At 44.6% G+C, this 24,689-nt stretch overlaps 1 protein-coding gene across 4 annotated transcripts in view; it reads left to right on the plus strand.

Moving 5' to 3' along the window:
• The window catches only part of LOC137624525 (calcium-transporting ATPase sarcoplasmic/endoplasmic reticulum type-like), a 61,575-nt gene extending 41,211 nt beyond the window's left edge, over positions 1 to 20,364 (plus strand). For all 4 annotated transcript variants that reach the window (XM_068355396.1, XM_068355423.1, XM_068355404.1 and 1 more), the window contains 4 exons: positions 14,545 to 14,635; positions 15,005 to 17,051; positions 17,269 to 17,386; positions 20,032 to 20,364. In XM_068355396.1, coding sequence (XP_068211497.1) covers positions 14,545 to 14,635; positions 15,005 to 17,051; positions 17,269 to 17,386; positions 20,032 to 20,232 — 2,457 coding nt within the window. In that variant the 3' untranslated portion in view covers positions 20,233 to 20,364. The remainder of the gene's footprint in view (positions 1 to 14,544; positions 14,636 to 15,004; positions 17,052 to 17,268; positions 17,387 to 20,031) is intronic.
• Positions 20,365 to 24,689: the final 4,325 nt, after the last annotated feature.

Genomic DNA, 24,689 nt, shown 5'->3' on the forward strand with positions numbered 1-24,689 from the left:
TCCCAGCACATTTTGCAGCATATTTTTTTTAAATTGCTCTAACAGCCTTAATTTTTGTCATAGAGAGGTCAGGTTGGTCTCATTCTCTTGGAAAATGCCTGAATTTTCTCAAAATTATCAAAAATATGGAAAAAAAATTTTTATAGCATTTTTTTGCAAGGACGTACCGGTACGTCCATAGGGGTAAAGGGATGGGTTTTGTGAAACGTACCAGTACGTCCTTTGGGGGTAAAAGGGTTAATTATTCCAAGAGACCTTTTGTTTTTAAAGTTCGGATTTTTGCCTTATAAAGCTACTTTTATATACAGTACTTTGTAAATGTACTGAATGTGAAAAAGTATGTACAAACCAGATAACAACATTAAAAAGCTTCCATGTGAAGAACTGTAAAATACAGTACAGCACTTCATAATTTTATGATTTAAAAACCAAAGTAAAATCAGATCAAAAGGTGTATAGTTGATTTTATTTTTGTATTGATACAAAAGCGACGTAAATTTGGAAATGACACAGGTTGAACGGACGTAAAGAGGGTATTACTGTACTGTGATGGAAGTATTTAGAAGCCGATTTCTTGTGTAGTTTGTTCATAGAATGCCTGCTATGAAATACGTGATTTAAATTTATGATATGAAAGTGTGTGTATTTTATATTAGTCCTAAAGACAGTTTTTCATGTTTTGGTAAACTACAATGTACATTTGAGATGATGGAATGCCTGAAGATTAAGGTTTTTTCTTTTTTAAACTTTTAAACGTTCGTAATTGAATTATGGTGCTTAAGCCATTAGATTGTGTTTGCAAGATAAGATTTTACTCTTCATTGTTATCTTAAGTGTTTTTTAATAACCATTTAAAGGTGTGCAATTCAAGTAGAATCCATGTACTTCCAATTATGTTGGCATTTTTATCTGAGTATACAGAGCTGTTCTTTAGTTTCCTTTTAAATGAGGAAGATTTGAAGATAAACATCAGAATGTTTAGATTTTGTTTCTGAAGTTCCATGTTCTGGATTAGATGTGAATCAAGTTGATTTTCATTTGTCCTGTACCTTATGCTTTTCAATCTTTGAGATCTGTATCTACTTATTTATGTAAATATCTCTTTGTGATATAATCCTCCAATCAATTTTCTTTTATTTCACATTACTCATTTTCTTACTATCTTATTATTGCCTGCTTCACAACTCGGTACATCTCCTAAGTAAGAAAAATGCTCAACCTCTTTAGATCTGTACTACTGGAGTACTCGTCCATTTTCTCTTTGCTATGCTGAACATAACATGTACCACCATGTGACATATAAAACTCCTCATACAGTACTGTTGATATTAAGTACTGTACAGTGCATTACCAAGAGATAAGGTGTTTTGCAGATATATTTACCATACTATCTTTAACTGATTGCCGTTATTAAGTTAACCTGTTCTATGTATCTTAGTTCTTATATGATGTATTTATAGCTTTTCTATTGCCTTTTTTTTTGCTTAATGTATATTACAGCCTTTTATAAGTGTAATTCAGTGATTCTTTTTCACTACATTACTTATTCATGAATCGATAATTTTTTAGAATTTTTATGCAGACTTCTTGCTTTTTTGTTGCATCATAACTCACGAGTCATGTGGGCCCACGGTCTTGGTCTACAGATGCCAGAGCACTCGACAGTCCTAAGTCTTTCCAGCCAGAAGTACTACTATCTCTGGTTCTCCATTGGTCACATTCTTAAATGTTATTGTTGGTTTGCTCTGAAATAGCTCCGTCCAGAATTCCACATCTCGGTTTCTCTGTAGGATTACTAATTTCAGTGTTCATTTCCTATTTTTGTCGTCCCCCAACCTTATCACTTCTTCCCAAGTAGGTTATCTTCATATTCATTGATTTCCAAATGAGTGATAAACGTATTTCTGCACCTTAACAGTATCCTCTGTTGCCATTGTTTTCCTCTGGTTTGTTGACTTTGTTATGATGGCTATATCAAGTGGAAATTATTCATTTATCTTGAGAATTACACTGTTTTTGCAGTCTCTTGAAATACTCTATTGTTTTTATTTTATGGACATACATATTCAAACCTCTATATTGTATTTATAGAGAATTATCTCTAGAAACTAGTTTGTGTTGTTGTAGCTTGTAATAAGTTAGGTAAAGTGGGTGTGTATATAATTTCAATAAGAGAAACCATACCCATTCACCTGACATTTTTTTTTCTCTGATCATTTCTCAGGAAAATGCCTTTTTTTGATCGGTCAAGAAACTGGTTATGAAGCTTTATTGTATATTTTTTTTCTCTTGTGCTGTTCTTTATGGCAAGGTACAAGAAAGAGATTCAGTCAATTATGTTTTCTCTCTTTTAGCTCTTATAATGATTGTTAGTACATAGTTAACAAACTATAATTTAGTCATTAAAACTTTATTTTCTGTGTACACAAGTTTTCTTGTGTATTGTTGGGAATGTTCAAAGAATGTCTCTCAGTAGGAACAGGTGATTGTCTATCAGGATTGTCACCTGGGATTATTTCTACAATATTGTTGGAGTGAATTCTGTTTTTTCCAAAGGATTGTTCTGTTTCTACCATTAGTACTTTTATGGAGTGTGGAAGTTTGAAGAGTAACAAGTGCTGCAACCTTCCCGTATGTATTTAGAGCACTTGTGCATATCGTGCTGTGCACTGTATTCGTTACTTGAGGGTCTTTGCAGTGTACTTTTGCCCCTTAGCCGCACCCATATCATACCCTTTTATGTTACGATATCCCCTTGAGAGGTTATCTAGCAGGTTCTTAGAAGTTGGTGTTTTAACCTTTTTACCCCCAGGCTATTTGGAAATTTCCAACCCTTAACCCCCAGGGGGTTATTTTTTTCCCAGTACATTTTGCAGTATATTTTTTTTAAATTGCTCTAACAACCTTAATTTTTGTCATAGAGAGGTCAGGTTGGTCTCATTCTCTTGGAAAATGCCTGAATTTTCTCAAAAAATATAAAAAATTTTTTTTATAGCATTTTTTTTGCAAGGACGTACCGGTACGTCCATGGGGGTAAAGGGATGGCTTTTGTGAAACGTACCAGTACGTCCTTTGGGGGTAAAAGGGTTAAAGTGGAGGTACCTAAGCTATTGTAGGAATCCTGCAGTGCTTCAACTCGAACCTTCACTGTACCAGTAAAAAAGATTCAGTTGACCTCGATCTGTAATGGGTACAGTAGAAAGGATGTTTATCCAGTTGACCCGATGTTCTTGGGATTCCTGACTAATTTATTTTTTTCCATCAGTGATAGGGGAAGTTACCTGTCTCTGCCATGAGGGGTTATAGATCTACCTTGTTGCAGATATGTGACCTCAGTAGACTAGAAGAGGAATTGAAGTTTAGTGTAGTGGGTGGAGGTTCCTAGAGAGTTGCTAGATCCTAACGTATTTAGGTGCTCAGGATTTCTTTCCAAGCTTCTTACAAACCCCCTCAAATAGTAGCTTTGTTGGATCTTACACCAAATGAAGTGTTTCTGCTGAAATTAGCATCATTAAGGCTGGACATTGTGATTAACTTACATTGTGGAAAAGTTGTGCGTTGTGTAGTTTAAAAATTTGTGAGACTTGTTTTGCTCTGAATTGAGGTGAAATCCCAAATGACACACATTGAGGACTGCACCACATGACCTTTTCCATGCCCTTCTGCCTTCCATCACAAAAGTACCTTTTGCTTTGGTGTAATGAGTGCTATTCAGCAATATCTGCAGAATCCGATTCCAGACATAACAACTCCAATGTCACTCACAAATGTTTAGATTTGTATTCTTTGAGGCTGGCACTGTTGGCAAAACAAGCTCTCCTTGAAATAAGATTGGGGTTATTCATCGTTCTCTTCAACTACATTTTCATTCAAGTTGAACCCAGTAATATTTATCTCTACTCATTTTAGCTTCTGTGTCTTTTGAATGCTGTGTTTCAATGCTCGATGAAATTTGATATATTTAAAGTGTGCCTAATTGTCACTGAACTTATCCTCGGTTGTCGAGGCTTTGGTAAACTAACAGTCGCCCCGTATCCTCTTAGATTCGACAGACATGCAAAAACTCGGGCATCAAGTACCTAGCCACCTATCTGAATTCCAATTTGATCCCTAACTTAATTGATGGTTTGTATTGAAACTTATTTTTTTTACAAAAAGTGTCACAGCCTCCTTTTCAGACTTCAGCACTTGAAAAGTAAGGTAGGTGATCAATGGGTAACTGTCGTTGGTCGCATCATTATACGGTAGCCTACTACTGTGCTTTCTCTCTTTCATGTTGTACCTTATGAATTCTACCTAAATTTCTAACCCAAACTCAGAATATAGAGGTGAGGTCAGCACTGTATAGCACTACATAATAAAATAGGTCCAGTAAATACATATTTTACTTTTAATACAGTCACATTTAACTTAATCTAGTTTTTTTTTCTTAGAAATCTCCAAGATACTAATGGATATTTTGCATATGTAAAACACTTAAAATATGAAATTGTAGATAATAACACATTATTTTCATCTTGAAAGTGTACTATGGTCGTTTCAGGTGTACTGCTTTTTCGCTGAAGCGCATGGTAAAAAAAAAAAGTAAATTTATTTACTACTAGGGTTTGACATATTTTGTATAGTTTTCAAAGTTAATTCTAAGCTTTTAATTGCTGTCTTTAAAAGATAGGTGCTATTTGTAAATACTTTAAAGTAGGAAATTGCAAAATACAGTATGGTTATCACTCGTAAAGACTTGTAAAAATTGCCATTTGTTCCGTAACCGAAATACAAACCACGCTATTTACAAAGGGTTTACTTTTAGCGCAGCTGAAATGACGAGCCAATAGTTTTTAACGAGGGTTAATTACCCCCGCGCTAGTTAGCGGGGGGTGGGGAAGGGTAGCTTGCTACCCCTCCCCCCTCCACACACCGGTGACTTGCTTCACTTCACTTTTGGCTCGGCGGTGATCAGACGTGTCTGTTCATCGCCTTCGTGACAGCCTTTAATTTTCTTCTTTTTCTTTACAGCTTGTGTGATTGGTTGGAAGTTGACCTTCAGTTATTTTCTGTTATTTAATATGCGGACATGCCCTGGAGTTGCCGGCCGTCCTTGTGGGACTTTCATGTCGGACGTGATTACGGATCCTCACACCCTCTGCCCTCAATGTCGGGGCCGACGGTGCGACCAGGATAACATGTGCCGTGAGTGCAGGGAGTGGTCTGCCTCCCAGTGGGAGAGGTTTGGCCGTCGGCGTAAGAAGAAGTCCAAGAGAGACCGTTCTCCTCCGGGGTTAGCCTTGAAGGAGGAAGGTTCTCGGGACTCTTCTTCCGCCGCCCAAACCTCCTCCGAAGCTCCCCCTCGTCCGCCTCCTAAGGAGAGTCGTCCGAGTGGGAGCGCAGGCCCTTGTTCTGTTTCCCTACCTTCGGTGGGGGGAGAGGGCGTCGCCTCCCATAGCGAGGCGGTTCCCCCTCCTCCTCCGGGGGAGGTTATTGATAATAATACTTTATCCAGTGATGATCTGTTGCAGATTTGGTCGTCCCTGGGGCTTAAGGGCTTGCCCTCCAGGGTCGCTCTTATTGACCTTGTCTCGTTGGGGGCCGCTGTTAAACAGTCGCCGGTGGTAGCGGAGGTAGACCCTCTGTCTATTGTCGACGTCGTGGTGACAGAGGCCTCCGACGTGGCTGGGCCTTCCGACGCAGGTGCTGTTGCTGGTGATGGTGCTCTAGGCTCTCCTCCTCCTTCCGTGCATCCTTCGAAGGGGGAAGTGAGTCCTTCGGTCTCGACTGCTGCCCAGCTTCCTTCTGAGGGAAGTGTTTTGAAGGAGACTCCCCTTCGGAGGACCGATGGTCCCGACGATCTCCCCCGAGGCCGCCTCCGCCGTAAGGCTCACCGCCCTCTACGCCACAAGGGCCTCCCTTCCCCTTACAGGGGGACTAAGAGGCGCCTTTTTGGGTCTTCGTCCTCCGGGGGGGACTCTCCTCGTCAGCCTCAACCGACTACTCCGCCCTCCTTGAACCTCTCTGCGGACCGCTCTCCATCTCCTGCCGGATCTTCGCCTTCTGGAGAACTCGTCACCCGACGGGCAACGGTCCCTTCGGGGCTAAGGGATTCTTCCCTTACGTGAGCAGGGCCAGCGCACAAGCGCTCTCCTGCTCGCCAGCGATCTCCTGCTCGCCAAGACTCTCCTGCTCGCCGACGCTCACCTGCTCGTCGGCTCTCTCCTGAGGTTCGCCCCCCTCGCCAGCGCTCACCTGCTCGTCAGCTCTCTTCCGAGCGTCAGCGCTCATTTGAGGACCATCGCCCTGCGGTCTCTGACCACCCTTTAGTTCCTGCTGAACTCCCTGCTCACCATCGTGTGTCAGAAACACATGTTCGCCAACGCGCCAGCGATCTTCCCGTTCCTGCTCGTGAACCTATCCTCTCACAGGACACGCGTCGACCTTCTGCTCGCCAGCGATCACCAGCTCGCCAGCGATCACCAGCTCGCCAGCGATCACCAGTTCGCCAGCGATCACCTTCACATGCTGCCCGCCATCGCACGAACCTGCATGATCGCCCGCTTACGCATGCTGCTCCTCATCGCAATACCCTGAACGATCGCCCTCCTGCGGATGCTGATCACCATCGCACAACCCTGCACGATCGCCCGCTTACGCATGCTGCTCGCCATCGCACAACCCTGCACGATCGCCCGCTTTCGCATGCTGCTCCTCATCGCAATACCCTGAACGATCGCCCTCCTGCGGATGCTGATCACCATCGCACCCTTTCACGCGATCATTCACCTGCGCATGCTGCTCGCCATCGCACAACCCTGCACGATCGCCCGCTTACGCATGCTGCTCCTCATCGCACAACCCTGAACGATCGCCTTCCTGCGGATGCTGATCACCATCGCACCCTTTCACGCGATCATTCACCGGCGCATGCTGCTCGCCATCGCACAACCCTGAACGATCGCCCGCTTACGCATGCTGCTCCTCATCGCGCAACCCTGAACGACCGCCCTCTTGCGCGCAATCATTCACCTTCACATGCTGCTCGCCATCGCTTACCATCACGTGATCATTATCGCCAGCGATCTTCTTCACCTACGCGGCAGCACGATCCCTCGCCGTCGCGCCATCGCTTGCGTTCGTCGCCTCGGACACGTGTTCATTTACCTGCCCACCCTCACGCCCACTCGCCCGCGCGATCGCTCGCCTGCGCGCCCGCGCGACCGCTCGCCTGCGCGACCGCTCGCCTGTGCGCCCGCGCGACCGCTCGCCTGTGCGCCCGCGCGATCACTCGCGCAACCATTCGCCTTTGCGCGACCGTTCACCCTCGCGCGACCATAGTTCGCGGCGAATTCCACAGCCGGTGGTAGCAGCAGGGACGCGTGCTCCTAGACGGCACTCGGGATCACCTCCATCCAAGCACAGGTTGGTATTGCAGGACGAGGACAGGTCATTACAGCATTCTTCCCCACCTTCTTTTCAGGCAGGTACCGTCGTGTCCACTCCAAAGGATCGCCCGATCCCTTTCACCTTAGCGAGGATTTCGGACTCTGTGTCCTTTGAGCAGCAGACTTGGTTTGGTCCGCTGGCACGGGCGTTAGTGAGGGTTATGAAACCAGCACTCGCCGGCCAGGGTACCAAACCAGCGGCTGTCTCTCCTACGCTGAAGAGAAAGAGAGGAGTGGACTTCGTGGTGACTTCCCCCAGGGCGAAGTTGGTTCCCAAGAGGTCGGTCTCGAGGGTCCCCTCTCCTGCACGAGTACTCTCTCCTTCTCCCGTGGACGAGGCCTTTCCGTCCTCAGGTGAGTCCAGTGGACCGGTAGTCTTCCCCCCGGCACCAGGGGGGGAGACTTCGCTTCAGGCAGGAGAATTGTCTCGTGAGGAAGGGGCCCCTCGAACCTCGTTGTTGGGATCCTGTATCCCTCCTAGGAGGGAGTCCAAGGATTCCAAGACCATCCCTAAATCCTCTGCAAGGATTCGACAGGAACCCATGACTACCCAGGGGAATGTCCACGTATCACCCCAGGAAGAGATTCCTGGGGCAGGAGACTTAGCTGCCAGCCCGCAGGGAGGAGAACAGCAAGAGTCCGAACATGCCTTCTGGCAGGTCCTAAGCCTGATAAGGCAACTTAACAGTCTTACGGATCCAGTCATCCCCCCCCGTGAAGGCAAAGACACAATTCTGGATGAAGTGTTCGACGTTCGGAAGGCCCCTAAGACCAGTGCAGCTCTGCCCTGGTCTCGGGGGCTGAAGAGTGCCAGAGCTAGGGCCAATGCTCAGCTCGCACTTCTTGCCTCCTCCAGTCGTTCCACTGCCGGGAACAAACTCATCCCTCCTCCTCGCCTTCAGCAGAGGAGGTATTTCGAGATCCTGGGTGAGCACAACCTCGCTCTTCCGCTCCATCACTCTGTGGAGGAGCTGGCGAAGGGAGTTCCCTTGGAGAAACTCTCTGCCCGGCAGGTGTCGTTCTCGGCGGCAGAGATCCTTAACCACGAGAAGGTCGCTAAGTGTGCCATGCAGGCCACTTCGTGGCTGGACTTCTGGTTAGGATCTCTGGGCATCCTATTGCGATCTGAGGACTTGTCCAAGGAGACCAATAGGAAGGCCCTAGAGACCTTCTTGCTCTCGAGCACCCGCTCCATCGAGTTCTTGGCGCACCAGGTTACCACCCTGTGGGCCAACTCGGTGTTGAAGCGTCGCGATGCTGTGTCCGAGAGATTCCATCCGAAGGTCCCCGCCGTAGATGTGTGTAGGCTCCGACATGCCTCCCTCCTGGGGGAGAGCCTGTTTGAGCCTCAAGACTTGGAGCGAACAGCTGAGAGGTGGAGGAAATCCAGCACGGACTCCCTCCTCCACAGGGCCCTTACAACTCGGCCCTATAAGCCTCCAGCCCCGCCACAACAGCAGCAACAGCCTCGTAAGGCTCCAAAACAGGCACCGGCAGCTAAGAAAGTGGTGTCTAAGCCCCAGCCCTTTCCAGCCAAGGTCAAGAGGGGTGGTAAGTCCTCCAGGGGAGGCAAGACTTCTAGGGGTGGCGGCCGCGGCCGCAAGCCCTAGGGGTGGCAGTCCCCCTGCGTGTCCACCTGTGGGGGGATGCCTTCAGCGTTGCGTCCGCAGGTGGCAACATCTCGGGGCCGATGCTTGGACGATCTCGGTGATCGGCCAAGGTTATCGCGTCCCGTTCACGTCATCTCAACCTCCCCTGACAGCGAATCCAGTGTCGTTGAGCTCCTATGCCATGGGATCGGCAAAGGGGCTGGCCCTTCAGGCCGAAGTCAAGACCATGTTCGAGAAGGGTGCTCTCCAGGAGGTCGTGGACGGCTCTCCAGGCTTCTTCAGTCGACTCTTTCTTGTAAAGAAGGCTACTGGAGACTGGAGACCCGTCATCGATCTCTCGGCTCTGAACAGGTTTGTCAAACAAACCCGGTTCAGCATGGAGACAGCAGACACAGTCAGACTTGCGGTGAGACCACAAGACTTCATGTGTACACTGGATCTAAAGGATGCGTACTTCCAGATCCCAATCCATCCGTCTTCCAGGAAGTACCTGAGATTCTGCCTAGACAACAAGATCTACCAGTTCAAGGTGCTGTGTTTCGGTCTCTCCACAGCTCCTCAGGTGTTCACCAGAGTGTTCACCCTGATTTCGACTTGGGCGCACAGGAACGGCATTCGTCTCCTTCGTTACCTAGACGATTGGCTGATCCTAGCAGACTTGGAGTCGACCCTTCTTCGACACCGAGACAGGCTTCTAGATCTTTGCCAGGATCTGGGGATCGTGGTAAACCTCGAGAAGTCCTCTCTGCAGCCGTCCCAGCGACTGGTTTATCTAGGCATGCTAATAGACACCAATCTCCACAAAGCCTTTCCATCAGACGACCGGATAGCAAGGCTGAGGAGGGTGGCGGAACCTTTCCTCAGGCGAAAAGAACTCCCCGCCCAATCGTGGTTGCGTCTCTTGGGCCACCTATCCTCCCTGGCCCGTCTGGTTCCAAACAGCCGCCTCAGGATGAGATCCCTTCAATGGCGGCTCAAGTCCCGGTGGAATCAAGGATCCGATTCCCCGGACACTCTGATCCCAATGGGGTCTCTGGAACAGACGGACTTGCGGTGGTGGCTGGCCGACGAGAACCTGCGAAAGGGAGTGAGTCTTCTTGTCCTTCCCCCGGAATTGACTCTGTTTTCGGACGCGTCAAAAGAAGGGTGGGGGGCGCACGTTCTGAACCAGAGGGCCTCAGGCCTTTGGTCAGAATCAGAAAAGTGCCTACACATCAACCTGCTAGAATTGAAGGCCGTCTTTCTGGCCCTTCAACAGTTCCAACGGTTCCTGGCGGGTCACTCCGTGGTGGTGATGAGCGACAACACCACGGTAGTGGCTTATATCAACAAGCAGGGAGGCACTTTTTCGCAACAGCTATCCCATCTTGCAGTAGAGACTCTGAGGTGGACCGAGACCCACTCGATAACACTATCAGCTCGCTTCATTCCTGGCAAGAGGAATGTGCTCGCCGACAGTCTGAGCAGGGCTTCGCAGATAGTGAGTACCGAGTGGTCTTTGGATCCTCAGATAGCCAACAAAGTCCTGACTTTGTGGGGTTCCCCGACGGTGGACTTGTTCGCGACAGCCTTGAACTTCAAGCTGCCCCTGTACTGCTCACCAGTCCCGGACCCCAAGGCACTCTGGCAAGATGCTTTCCAGCAACGGTGGGACAACATCGACGTGTACGCCTTCCCACCATTCTGTCTGATGAGAAGGGTGCTCAACAGGACCAGACTATCGGTCAACTGTTCCATGACTCTAGTAGCTCCGCTATGGCATCACGCGGAATGGTTTCCGGACCTTCTGCAACTCCTGACGGAACTCCCAAGGGAGCTTCCTCCACGACACGAGCTTCTCAGACAACCCCACTCCGGTGTCCCTCACAGGGCCGTAGCCTCGCTTCGGCTTCACGCCTGGAGACTATCCAGCGTCTCCTCGCGGAGAGAGGCTTTTCGCAACAGGTTGCGGAGAGAATGTCTCGGCACCTGCGAAGGTCCTCTGAGGGAGTCTACCAAGCGAAGTGGAGAGTCTTTTGTGGTTGGTGTCGTGGAAGGGGTATCTCTCCACTCGATGCCACTATTCCAGCAATAGCGGACTTCCTTGTGTATCTGCGAGAAGAAATGCGCCTTTCTGTCTCGGCAGTGAAAGGCTATCGCTCAGCCTTAAGCTTGGCCTTCAGATTGAAGGGCGTGGATATTTCTTCATCGCTAGAACTCTCTTTACTCATACGTAGCTATGAGCTTACCTGCCCCCAGTCGGAAGTGAGACCCCCTCCTTGGAACGTGGTTCGAGTTCTCAGGTCTCTCAAGAGACCTCCCTTCGAGCCATTACGCCAGGCCTCCGATCGCCACCTGTCTTGGAAGACGGCTTTCCTACTCGCCTTGGCCTCGGCCAAGCGAGTTAGTGAACTTCATGGTCTCTCGTACGACATCGCCCATTCAAGGGGATGGGGGGAGGTAACGTTCAGGTTCGTCCCTGAGTTTGTGGCCAAGACTCAGAATCCTGGAGTGCCGGATCCTCGGTTCGACTCTTTCAGGATCGCGAGTCTCCGTTCTGTAACAAACGACCCAGACCAGCTGCTACTATGCCCAGTGAGGTGTCTGAGGTACTACTTGAAGAGAACGGCTGCAGTCCGTCCTCATGTGCGAGCTTTGTTTGTGAGCACAGGCAGGACAAAGAGGAGGGTCACAAGGAACACCATCTCTGCTTGGATTCGAAGGGTTATCCACCATGCCCTGAATCCTGACCCTCCTCCGTCACGTCGCCCTCGGGCCCACGATGTCAGGGGTATTGCTACATCCCTGGCCTTCAAGAGAAACTTCTCTGTGACGCAGGTACTTCAAGCGGGGGTCTGGAAGCGTCAAACGACCTTCACAGCCCACTACCTGCAAGACGTGACCCACAGGAGCCTCGATACGTTCTCTATCGGCCCTGTGGTGGCTGCACAACAGCTGGTCTAACCTCAGGCTCCTTTTTGGACAAGTAGCAGTAGGTTGAGGGCGTTGTTACCCGGTCTTAGTCTGTGTGAATGAAAGAGTATGTCTGACCCTTACTTCTTTCTTCATTCTCCCCTCTCTTGGGGAAGCAGCATCCTGGTCCTCGCATAGCTGACCTCGACCTCTGCAGGTAACCCATGCTTCTTTGTGCTCCTAGTATTAAGCTTAATACTGTTGCGTCTCCCATACCCTGACGAGGTGGTATGGGGAACGTCCTATCCTAGAATTCCTATCTGAAGGTCTCAAGGTCAACTTCATAGGACGAGTCACACTCTCCTCCTCACACTACTTATGTAGGCCACTCGTTCCTAGCGATGCTAGGAACCTGTGAGGTACAGGGGCTCCCTCTCTCTAGTGCTGCTCACTAAGGGATCGAGCCCCCGGGCAAGCCGAAGTCAGTAAGGCTGGGGACTTTCCACCCTTCCTAAGGGGTAAGTCACCCTTTGTAAATAGCGTGGTTTGTATTTCGGTTACGGAACAAATGACAAATTCGAAGATAATTTGTATTTTTCCTAACCATACAAACCTTAGCTATTTACACATATGTGCCCGCCATCCCTGACCCCCAAGTCAAGTCCTACCTCTAAGTGAAGTGAAGCAAGTCACCGGTGTGTGGAGGGGGGAGGGGTAGCAAGCTACCCTTCCCCACCCCCCGCTAACTAGCGCGGGGGTAATTAACCCTCGTTAAAAACTATTGGCTCGTCATTTCAGCTGCGCTAAAAGTAAACCCTTTGTAAATAGCTAAGGTTTGTATGGTTAGGAAAAATACAAATTATCTTCGAATTTGTCATTTTTTCAAACTGATTTATCTTTAGCTATATGATAAAGAACATGAATTTTCTCTTCTGAAGTTCCTTTTTATAATCTAATACAAAATAAATCAGGAATGCCTTTTATACTTATCCTTCACAAGTCAACTGTCAAGAACTTATTGATGGCCACAAGCATATTTTTGTTTTTTATTTTCTCTTTTTTATGTAGTTTCTTTTTCCTGTATGATGGAGTTTTCATGTCTTTATTTTAATTACTGTATGTATAGATGTGATCTTTCCAGTCCTGTTAAGAATTCATTCTTTGAAGATATTTAGTTGACACAAAGTTGAGGGATTTGGACACACGAGATGGATATGATAAAAATGTATGAATAGCTGTAGTATGTAATTTAGACAAAGTTGGTTGTTGTAATATTACTGTGACCATGTATTCTTGTTTTAAAATACTAGGGGATAAAATTGTAAAAATTATAAGTAGATTATAAAAGCCTGATTTCATAAATTTTTGTGGTTTCCTGTTATATTTAAATGTTATATATTTCTAGTATACAGTATTAATTTCTTAATCCTTTTACCCCCAGGCTATTTGGAACTTTCCAACCCTTAACCCCCAGGCATTTTTTTTTTAAAGCACATTTTGCAATATATATATTTTAAATTGCTCTAACAGCCTTAATTTTCATCATAGAGAGGTCAGGTTGGTCTCATTCTTTTGGAAAATTCCTGAAGTTTCTCATAAGTTATCAAAAATATGAAAAAAAAATGTAAATAGCAGTTTTTTGCAAGGACGTATCAGTACGTCCATGGGGGTAAAGGGATGAGTTTTGTGAAACGTACCAGTACGTCCATTGGGGGTAAAAGGGTTAACATTGTGCTAGTTGTTTTTGGGGTATGGATATGTTTTACAAATTTAACAATGGTAGACTGTTTATGCTACCAAATTTTCCTGTAGTTCTCTGGCAGTTTGCAGCGTTCATAGAATGATTGAAGCTTGAATGAAAAAAAATACTTTAAAGGTCAATTTACACCGGGTAGGTTAAAGTGTGAGCTTTTGTATAGCAACCCATGGGAAGGGCACCACTTTAGTTGTATGTATTATGATGTTCTAATGCTATTTCTTTTGAAATATGTTGTTTATACATAGATAACATTTGTTGAACCATTCATATACCTGTCCTTGTTGAAGAAAAAAGTTTGACTGATAACTAACTAAAATTAACCAAACAAATGTACTTAACATAGATCTAACGTCAAGACATAACAAGACAAGCTACTAAAGTTGAGTTTTCTACTTTTAAAGTCACTATAACTATGCTTTATTACAAATAGTGTTTTGCTTGCCTTTGATGGTTCTGTCATCTTTGTGTTCTCCCTTAGGGACACATCACTCAACTTGTATTTATTGTGTTTGCTTAGTATTATATTTTGACTCGTTAACAATTTTCATCCTTGAGCTTCATCTCCCATGAACTTTGCTTGTCCCCACATTTACTTATCTCTTTTGCTTCGCTGGTAAACTTCAATAGGCTAGGGATATAATCTATTATCGTATTCATTTAGAGGTTTTCTCTTCCAGTGATTAAGCTAAAATTAACTTTAGTATAGGTGTCAGTTTAGTGGATTCTTAAATGAAATTCATGTGCATTGGATATTATGGTGAAATTTGCGACTATTTTAGCCCAATTTTATGAATTGCATGTTTCAGAATTTATAGCATATGCACATTATTTAAAGAATTTCTCTTCTCCATAGGACAAGAAAAACATTCTCTTCTCTGGCACCAATGTGTCTTCAGGAAAAGCTTTGGGTATTGTCATTGGAACTGGACTAGGAACTGCTATTGGTGAGTAACCCTCTCTAAAAACTTAGCTTTGTCTAGGAATTATCCTTGTGTTCCAGGTTTTAAAAACCCTCATTTACATTCCGTGTTTATAACCTCTATAGTTTTTAATAAGTACAGGTGAATACTGTTGTTGTTTATAATAGTCTTCTTGCTAGTTTTATATTTTGTTTTTTCACTTTTTACTGTAACATTAGTTGAAGTGTATATGATATTGTATGACAAAACAATGAATTGTTTATATAAAGTAAAGTAAAAGGAGTCTTTGTATGAAGTTTTTCATATGCTTTATTGAATTTTGATATTTATTGATGTTCTGTAATTTAGTTGCTGTTACTTTAATTGTTAAGATATTCATCTTTGTATTAACAGGTAAGATTCGCACTCAGATGGCTGAGACCGAAGAGATGAAGACTCCTCTTCAACAGAAATTGGACGAGTTTGGAGAACAGTTATCAAAGGTCATCTCCGTTATATGCGTTGCTGTTTGGGCAATCAACATTGGTCACTTCAATGACCCTGTCCATGGTGGCTCATGGCTCAAGGGTGCCATATATTACTTTAAAATAGCTGTTGCTCTGGCTGTTGCTGCCATTCCAGAAGGTTTACCAGCTGTTATCACGACCTGCTTGGCCCTGGGGACTCGCCGAATGGCCAAGAAGAACGCCATTGTCAGATCCTTGCCTTCAGTGGAAACCTTAGGTTGTACATCTGTTATCTGCTCAGACAAGACTGGAACACTCACCACTAACCAGATGTCTGTCTCTCGCATGTTTATCATGGATAAGGTTGATGGGAACAATTGTTCTCTCATGGAATTTGAAATTTCAGGTTCGACTTACGAACCAATTGGCGACGTTTATCTAAATGGTGCTAAAGTTAATGGTGCTGATTTTCAAGGATTGCAAGAATTGGCTACGATCTCTGTCTTGTGTAATGACTCCACTATAGACTTTAACGAGTTCAAAAACATGTTTGAGAAAGTTGGTGAAGCTACTGAGACAGCACTCATAGTTTTGGCTGAAAAAATAAATCCATATTCACAGAATAAGTATGGTATGCCTCGTCAGAAAGCTGCTACTGTGACCAAGCAGGATATGGAAAGGAGATGGAATAAGGAGTTTACTTTGGAATTTTCACGCGACAGGAAATCAATGTCGTGCTATTGTGTGCCATTGCAGTCTGCTCACTTAGGAACAGGACCTAAAATGTTTGTGAAAGGAGCCCCAGAAAGCATACTAGATCGTTGTTCTCAGGTTCGAGTTGGCTCCCAGACAGTTCCTCTAACTCCGGCTGTGAGAGAGCAGATTATGAATGTAACACGTGCTTATGGTTGTGGTCGTGACACCCTGCGATGTTTAGGACTTGCTACTGTGGATTCACCAGTGAATCCTCAGAATATGGACTTTACTGATTCAAACAAATTCCACTTGTATGAAACAAATATGACTTTTGTTGGTGTAGTTGGCATGTTAGATCCTCCTCGTAAAGAAGTCCGAGAGTCGATTAAAAGGTGCCGAGCTGCTGGCATTCGTGTCATTGTTATTACTGGAGATAACAAAGCTACTGCTGAAGCCATATGCCGTCGTATTGGGGTATTTGAAGATCACGAGGATTTGACTGGTCTGTCGTACTCTGGTCGTGAATTTGACGAGCTGAGCGTTGCAGAGCAAAGAGCCGCATGCATGCGAGCACGACTGTTTTCTCGCGTAGAGCCTTTCCACAAGTCGAAAATTGTAGAGTACCTTCAGGGGGAGAATGAGATTTCAGCAATGACAGGTGACGGTGTGAATGATGCCCCTGCTTTGAAAAAGGCCGAGATTGGCATTGCTATGGGCTCTGGTACAGCTGTAGCAAAATCTGCTTCAGAAATGGTTCTTGCTGATGATAACTTCTCATCAATTGTGGCTGCTGTGGAGGAAGGTCGTGCCATCTACAACAACATGAAACAGTTTATTAGGTACCTTATATCTTCTAACATTGGCGAAGTTGTGTCTATATTTTTGACTGCTGCTTTGGGATTACCAGAGGCTCTCATTCCAGTCCAACTCTTGTGGGTTAATCTCGTCACTGATGGTCCCCCTGCAACAGCTCTTGGTTTCAACCCCCCTGACCTTGATATTATGAGCAGACCTCCTCGCAGAGGTGACGAATCGCTAATCTCTGGCTGGCTGTTTTTCCGATACATGGCCATAGGATGTTATGTGGGTGTTGCTACTGTGTTTGCTGCTTCATGGTGGTTTATGTATGACCCAACTGGACCTCAGGTTAATTATTATCAACTTTCTCACCATCTCTCCTGTTCAACTGATCCAGAAAATTTCAAGGGCCTCGATTGTGCTATATTTAGTCACCCAGCTCCCATGACCATGGCACTGTCTGTACTAGTCACCATTGAGATGCTCAATGCTTTAAATAGGTAAGTTCATCATGATTAGTTTGCAATCTATTGAGTCAAATTTATTGCTGTTAAAGATCATACTTTTTTTTGAGGCAAAATAGAGTATGAGTATATTGCTTTTTAAAAAATCATGTTGTAAGGTAATCCTTTAAATATGACAAATTTTAAAATCGAAGAGTGAATGGGTATATAAACTTGGTTTATGCAATTCTGAAATGAATTTGGTACTTTTCAGCTTATCAGAAAATCAGTCGCTTGTGATTATGCCACCGTGGGTTAACATGTGGCTGCTGGCAGCCATGGCCCTGTCTATGATTCTTCACTTCATCATCTTGTACTTTGACTTCTTTGCTGTAAGTATTTTTATTTATACAGTATATTTCATGCAGCCAGTGTGATTACTTAATGTTTTAATTTTAATTGGTTTAATATAAAATTGTTCCTTTCCTACGTGAATGCAAACCATTGTTAAAATTCAACTAGATTGTTATAACTACTGGCCGGTGGCGAGAAAGCCCCGCCCACCTGTCTGTTATATAGCAGTATAGAACTTTAGATTTAGGCAACAAGAAGTACACATGTACTCTGGCTGCCTCTCAAATTTGCCCACCCTTAATATTGCTCACTCTTTCTAGAATAAATGGATACCAGCAAACATGCTGTTGTGTTATAGTACACTTGGATAAAGTAAATTAAAAGTGCAAGTATGTACTGGTGTTAAAAGCTGCAAATTTGTTGTAGATTTATTTGCCAACCTGCCATTAATCTATTGTCCCTGTGCCCTTGTGGGGGGGTGCACGAACTTTGTCATCATCCTTCTTTTTGGCTATATAAAGACAACCTAGTTAGTCTTCCATGGGCATCACTTACTCCGTTGGCAGAAAGTATTGCTGTCACCAAGATTTATGACAGCCCCTATGGTATCTTCCTGGTTTTCTGCTTACTGTGGAAACATTGAAGAGTGTGGCATCTGCTATTGTTGTAGCTGCTGGCCACAAATGCCAAGAGCAATTCTGTACTCAGAAGGGAAGTAGAGGCAGTGGTAGAGAGGAGGAAGGGTAGCCAAGAATCTCTCAACCATTGTGCTTCAATGGTCAATCACAATGTTTCAGACTCTTCGAAGGTGGCAAAGACCTCAGTGTCTCCAAATACCAGGGCCTTCCTCCTGCTGTCATGAGGTGTGGATGTCTATCATACCATGGGCAGTGATGATTGCAGCAAGAAGGGAGTTGTTAAAGTCCTTTGGAATGGATACCGCTTACCCTTCATAGATTCGCAAACCAAGTCTCCTCGATGGTATCCCTGAGTTAACCTCTGAAAATTGTTGACCTTGGTGGTTGGAGTTGGTCGAACTATTGTGAGCCTGATTTAAGTTTTCTCCTTGGAATTCAGGTAAAAGATCCCTAGCTAGGACGCATATATATCCCATGAGCTAAGTGATGGCAAAATTTTTTTGCATATCTGTTCCTGCCATACATGGGAGTAGAGTCCTTTTCCTTAGAAAGCTACTCTACTCCGTCAAGAGTAAGATGTCTTGCCTGCCAAATAATTTGTTTGGGTCCCCATCAAGCACAGCGTGAGCATGAGCTTGGTGTGTCAATGGTTGCTCTTGTGCTGTTGCCTAATGAGCCTTCAGGACCAATTTAGGTCGGAAAATGGTGCTCTTATAGCTTTGAAAGAGGGAGTGACATAGCTCACCTGGTGACTGTATCGTCTAAAACTCTTGTCAGAACATTGTCAGATATCGCTGATGTTTGGATGCTCATATGGTATTTGCAACATGGAGGAATAGCCATCCCCTTCAGTGATATCTAGGTCTTTCATCATTTTCAAATGTGGCTAGTAGCTCATGTCTAGTTGAAGGGGTGTACTGCTTTTGGCTTTTTCTAGTTTTATTTATTAAAAATTCAACTTTAATTTGCATATCTGTAAGATCTATGTTCCATTTTTTGTTGACTTTGGTATTTCAATAAGCCAATTGGGATACTGGCATACAAATTTTAGTTTGGCTTTGCACGGCCAATTTTTAAGGAGACTACTATATGCAGTAAACGGTCATAGTTACGGTAATTTAGATAGGGTTCTTGCGGTGAAGGTTATGGCCTACCAAAAATATGTCGCAGTCAGTCAAGGCAGACTCTTAATTTACTTGCCGTTTGTACTTTCTCAAGTGATTGGCTTCAGCTATAAAAAGAAAAAAAAATTTGGGATTAAATTAAAGCTAGATAAGTGATTAAAAAATCACATTACATTGCTAATTGTGGAAAAAAAATAAATTTTTTTAATTAGCCTTTATCCTTTATTATCAGTTGAACATGGAGTCTTAACAAACGGCATAACGTATCCTCAGCAGAATTGCAGTTCGTGTCTCTGAAAAGTTAAGAAAAATAAATTAAATGAAGCAGTTTGAAAAGTAATAAGTATTACAAGCTTTAATGATACTGTATTATGTCCTGTAATGAGTTCCTTTGTGGTTAGTTATCCCATTTGTTTCTATAACCTAATTACCATTTTTAAAATTTTCTTCTTCTCTCAAAGGGTTAACTATTGCACTCTTAATTGTTCAGTTACTACTTTCCTCTTAGTGAGGTTAGAAGGTACTCTTTAACTAAGGTGAGCAGCTCTTCTAGGAGAAGGACACTCCAAAATCCAACCATTATTCTCTAGTCTAGAGTGGTGTCATAGCCTCTGTACCATGATCTTCCACTGTCTTGTGTTAGAGTTCTCTTGCTCGGGGGTACACTCTGGCACACTGTTCCATCTAGTTTCTCTTCCTCTTCTTTTGTTTAAGATTTTATAGTTTATATAGGAAATATTTATTTGAATGTTACTATTCTTAAAATATTTAATTTTTCATCACTGGGCTATTTTCCATGTTAGGGCCCCTGGGCTTATAGCATCCTGCTTTCCCCAACTAAGGTTGTGTAGCTTAGCATTTAATAATAAGAATGATTAATAGTTTCCTGTTCATAACCTAACAAGAGTTCTTTATTTACAGGTGGTGTTCCAGGTGCAAACACTTTCTGTAGCGCAGTGGGTAGCTGTGTTAAAAATATCATTCCCAGTCATCATACTTGACGAGACCTTCAAGTTTGTGGCCCGTAAGTTTAGCGACGGAGAAAATCCTATCTTCTCTTGTCACTGGATTGTCTTGGCTTGGGGCCTCTACATTGCATATATTAAGGTTTATTTCGTTTAATACACATCATTATTAAGTGAATAAAAGACGGACGTTTTATTATGAATCTTGTAGAAATGAAATCATCTTTGTATTGTTTCTGAGTAGTAAGGATAGATTTTTTGTTATTAAATAAAATTGTTAAAGAAAGAAGTTTGTTTCCTTAAGCACCTAAAAGTTCAGTCTGCACACGATTCTCATAACTAAATGCAAAGGTGGGTGTAAATATCCTAACTGTTCAGGACCAATACTATTTATATGCAACTATTGTAACATTATTATAAAGTCATATACATTGTGTTGATGTTCAGGACCAATACTATTTATATGCAACTATTGTAACATTATTATAAAGTCATATACATTGTGTTGATGTGTATTGTTAAGAACTGAAAATTCAGTTCAAGATAATTCAATTTTTATAATTCATGAATTGGTTACAAAGAAATAAAATATGAAGTTGATGGGTATGGTTTTTGATCTAGTGAGTGTTGTTATAGTTGACCTAACTTTTTAAATGAATAAAAGTAAAAATGTAAATTAGTACTGTATTCTTAATGAACTAATTTTCTACATATAACCATATTTTTTCATAATTTTATATGTACTGTACATTCTGTTTCTGACGGACCCTAGAATGATTAATTTTCCTGTTCCCTTTCAATAGTAAGCCTCTAGAAATTCTAGTGGTTAATGGCAATGGCTTCAGCAAGCCGCCTTTGTCTTATGGCCTTAAGTTTACCTACTGTTCCTGTTGACACCACAAGTCAATGAGGAGGAAGGAGGGCCTGTGTGCGGACATCAATCAGGCAAATATAGAAATTACCGAAATAAATTTTTATTTCTAAGAACCTCACCTGATGCTCATATTGCAAACTCCCACACATGGAAATGGGTTGCGAGTGTGTGAAAGAGGTCTATTCTAGACCAATTGTAGTCGTGGGTTTTGGTAACAAAATTATTACCTTACCCCTACCGGCCACATTGCAATTAAAATAAGTTTGTTCCAACACAAGAACTTACCTCGAACTGCTTTCTTAGGAGTTACCTGGAACCTCCTCTCAACCGACCAGAGTTTTGTGTAGTTTACCCGACTTCCGTTTTCTGTAATGGTAGGCCTAGGCGGAAGGACGTGCCCTGAGGGCAGTCTCAAGGCAGGCCTCATGTTAGCTTGGGTCTTGACCTTCAGTAAGTTCTCTGGTCGCGTCGTGATATCATCTCGACGCTCTCCGTATCTCAGCGCGACCCTTTGTGTCCCCGACTCTTGTGTTCCACGTGTTTCCTCGTGGTCCGTTGTGCTTTCCCTCGTGCTTTCGCGCTTATAACTTAATTTTCTTGTGTTTTCCCTTGAGTTTATTAGTTTTCTCTTCATTTTCCGCTACGTTCCTGTGTCTGGCGGTACTGTGATAGTGTGTTATAGAGCATACCCGCCGTTGTCCTGGCCCTAAGGCTGGTTAGTCGTGTGGGGCGTTTTTGTCCAAGCCCGATGTGGACCCACACTCCCTTTGTTCCTCGTGTAGGGGTAAAGTGTGCTCTCCTTCAGACACTTGTCCGGAATGTGTTTCGTGTAGTGAAGTGCAGTGGGTGAAGTTTGGCATTAAGAAAAAGAAGTCGTCAAAACGTTCTCCCAGGAAGGCGAGTTTTTCTTCTCCCGCGACATCGGCTGGAGAGAAATCTGACGGGGTTCCTTCTGCTTCCCCTACCCAGAGTAGGGGACGAGGTAAGTCAGTTAAGGGGAAGAAACCGGTGGTTCTTCCCCAGGAGTGTCTTCTAGATTCTGGGGTGACTGTTTCTGCACAGGCAAGTGTGGGGCCTGAGAGTATGTTTTGTTAGGGTCCGCGGGACTTTGCCCTTGTGCAAGGGGGGCACGTCCCGTCTGGAGACCCTATGTGGAATAAAAATGTCCCTTTTTCTTCTCTAGATTCTTGGGTAGATGTTTCAGGCACCTCCACAGCAGAAGGCGCCTCAGAGAAGGAAGATTCACCGCTAGAGGATCCCTTCGGATGGAGCCTGCCGAGGACTCCATGTAGGTCCCTGTTGAGAGTGGAGAACGGTTTCCCGATCATAGAGCGCCCTACTACTCCTCCAGCGACTTCTTCGGCAGTCTCTGAAAGTTTTTATGCAACCATCGACGTCCGGGACCCAACAGGTGTTGAGCAAAGCTCCACCTTCCCCTCGGTCCCGTTATGAGGAGATGTCTGAATCTTCGGCAGCAGGCTCGTCGTTCTCATCAGAAGAGGAAGTTCGGAGGAGGCACCGGAGGAGAAGAGACCGATCTAGGAGAAGGCGGTCCTATTCAAGGTCTAGGTCACGGCATAGCAGGAAGAGATCTCGTTCCCCGAGGCGGAAGGTCAGGAGGAGCTGTTCGCCGAAAGAACAAAGGGTCCTCGTCCCCCGTAGTAAGCTTGCAGACTTTACCACTATCCCGAGCACTGCGGGTCGGCTTACCGGAGACAGTCCTCTTAGAAGGGCCTCCAACAGCCACGAGTCGGCTACAGCCATGGACCATAGGTCCTCGTCGGACAGGCGTAAGACCTCGACCAAGGAGACTCAATCCGCCCAGCGGAGGGAGTCACCTCTTCGGACGGGCAGCCGCGGCGAGTCAGCCCGTGGGAGTGATCGTCAAGCACGGCTACCTCCGTCGGACATCACCACAGAGGAACCCGTACCCTTGTTAAAGGAGCGAAGAAGGGCGGAGGCGCCCGTTCCTGCCGAAGGGCGCAACCTCGATCCTCAATATAGCGCAGTTGCACGCTTCAGCGGCACTTCCCGTCCCCGGCCGGAGGAAGCGGAGGATGATGCAGAAGACGTTCCGGGGGAGGACTCCACGTATAGGAGAGTCATTAACCTTATCAGGAAATATGATAGGATCGAGGAGCCCGTACCTTCGGAAGAAGACGTCTGGCGGTCAGGTCTTAATAGAATCATGGAGGAGCCAGTCCAGAGGAAGCCATCCTTAGCCCTGCCAGAGGCGAGAGATGTTAAACTAGGACGGGCCCACATAGACAATGTTGTGGAGCGGAACAGGGAGAACTCTAAAGGGCAGAGTGCGTCCAAACTCCTTCAAGGACTGAAATCCCAAAGCAAATATTCTTTGGAGGGACGTCCACATGGTGCCAGTAAACTGGAAGACTCCCTGGAAGTATTAGGCCAAGGCTCCCCAGAGGACAGAGCCTCTTCTCCACCGATCTACTTCTCTCAAGTGGAGGCGATCATGATGGAGATGTCAAAAGACCTCATCAACATCGCCTCCTGGTTGGACTGGTGGGCTTCTACGCTAGTGGGCACCCAGATTTCTCCCGAATCAGTAGACCCCTCCAAGCGGGATGCGCTCAGTTAGTTAGTCAGCTCAGGGGCCCGCGCTCTAAAGTTTTTGACCTTCCAGTCCTTAACCTTGTCTGCCAACTGGGTTTTAAGGGGACCGTCCGGGTTGGTATTTTGGCATACCAACTTGAAAAATTCAAAAATCGTTTTATTGTCTCTCTGTATAGAGAAACATATCGTACATGCTCTCCAGAAGTTTCAACCCATTATTTTTACAAATAACGAAGATATAGAGGTTTTTAAATGATGACGTCATCCCTACTGTGTCGTCTGCATAACTTAGTTTGACAAAATCGTCTTTGTGTGTAATTTTGCATATATATAGCGATTTTTCACTTATATTTCGTTCTATCGTACGTCTGGCAGAAATGGAAGGCATTTGTAGAGTGTAGATGAACGAAGTATACTACAATAACAGAAGCCAAAGTTGCCAAAGATGTATAGAAGTTATAATCTATGCCTATGTTTACTTGAAGTTCGTATGTACATTGTGTTTCCACAACGCCTTCGGGAACATTATAGCAAGGCCAATGTTACCTAAGGTTGTAGAAAGAACAAATAGTCAATAATTTTTCCAAACAATGAAAATAGCGGTCTTTAAATGATGACGTCACCTTATGGCGTCGTCTGCATGACTGAGTTAGACAGGTGCGCAGTTTCTCTCTCTCTCTCTCTCTCTCTCTCTCTCTCTCTCCCTCTCTCGAATTATTTACCACTGCCATTTATACAAATACTTTTATTCTCTCTCTCTCTCTCTCTCTCTCTCTCTCTCTCTCTCTCTCTCTCTCTCTCTCTCTCTCTCTCTCTCTCTCTCTCTCTCTCTCTCTCTCTCTCTCTCATGTTTCGAAATCTCGTACCTCTGGCAGAAATGAAAGACATTGGTAGAGGGTTAGGTGAATGAAAACTACCACCTACGAACACATCACAAAGTCTCCAAAGACATGTAGAAATTATAATGCATGTGTTTATTTACTTGAAGTTTGTATGTTGATTGTGCTTTCACAACGTCCTCTGGAATTTTATAGCAATGCCAATGTTACATAAGGTGATAGAAAGGACAAAAAGTAAGTGGAGAACAAGAAAACAGAAGCCAAAGATGTATAAAAGTTATAATGTATGCGTTTGTTTACTTGAAGTTCGTATGTACATTGTGT

Source organism: Palaemon carinicauda, chromosome 2, assembly GCF_036898095.1.
Source record: "Palaemon carinicauda isolate YSFRI2023 chromosome 2, ASM3689809v2, whole genome shotgun sequence".
Taxonomy (NCBI): Eukaryota; Metazoa; Arthropoda; class Malacostraca; order Decapoda; family Palaemonidae; genus Palaemon; species Palaemon carinicauda.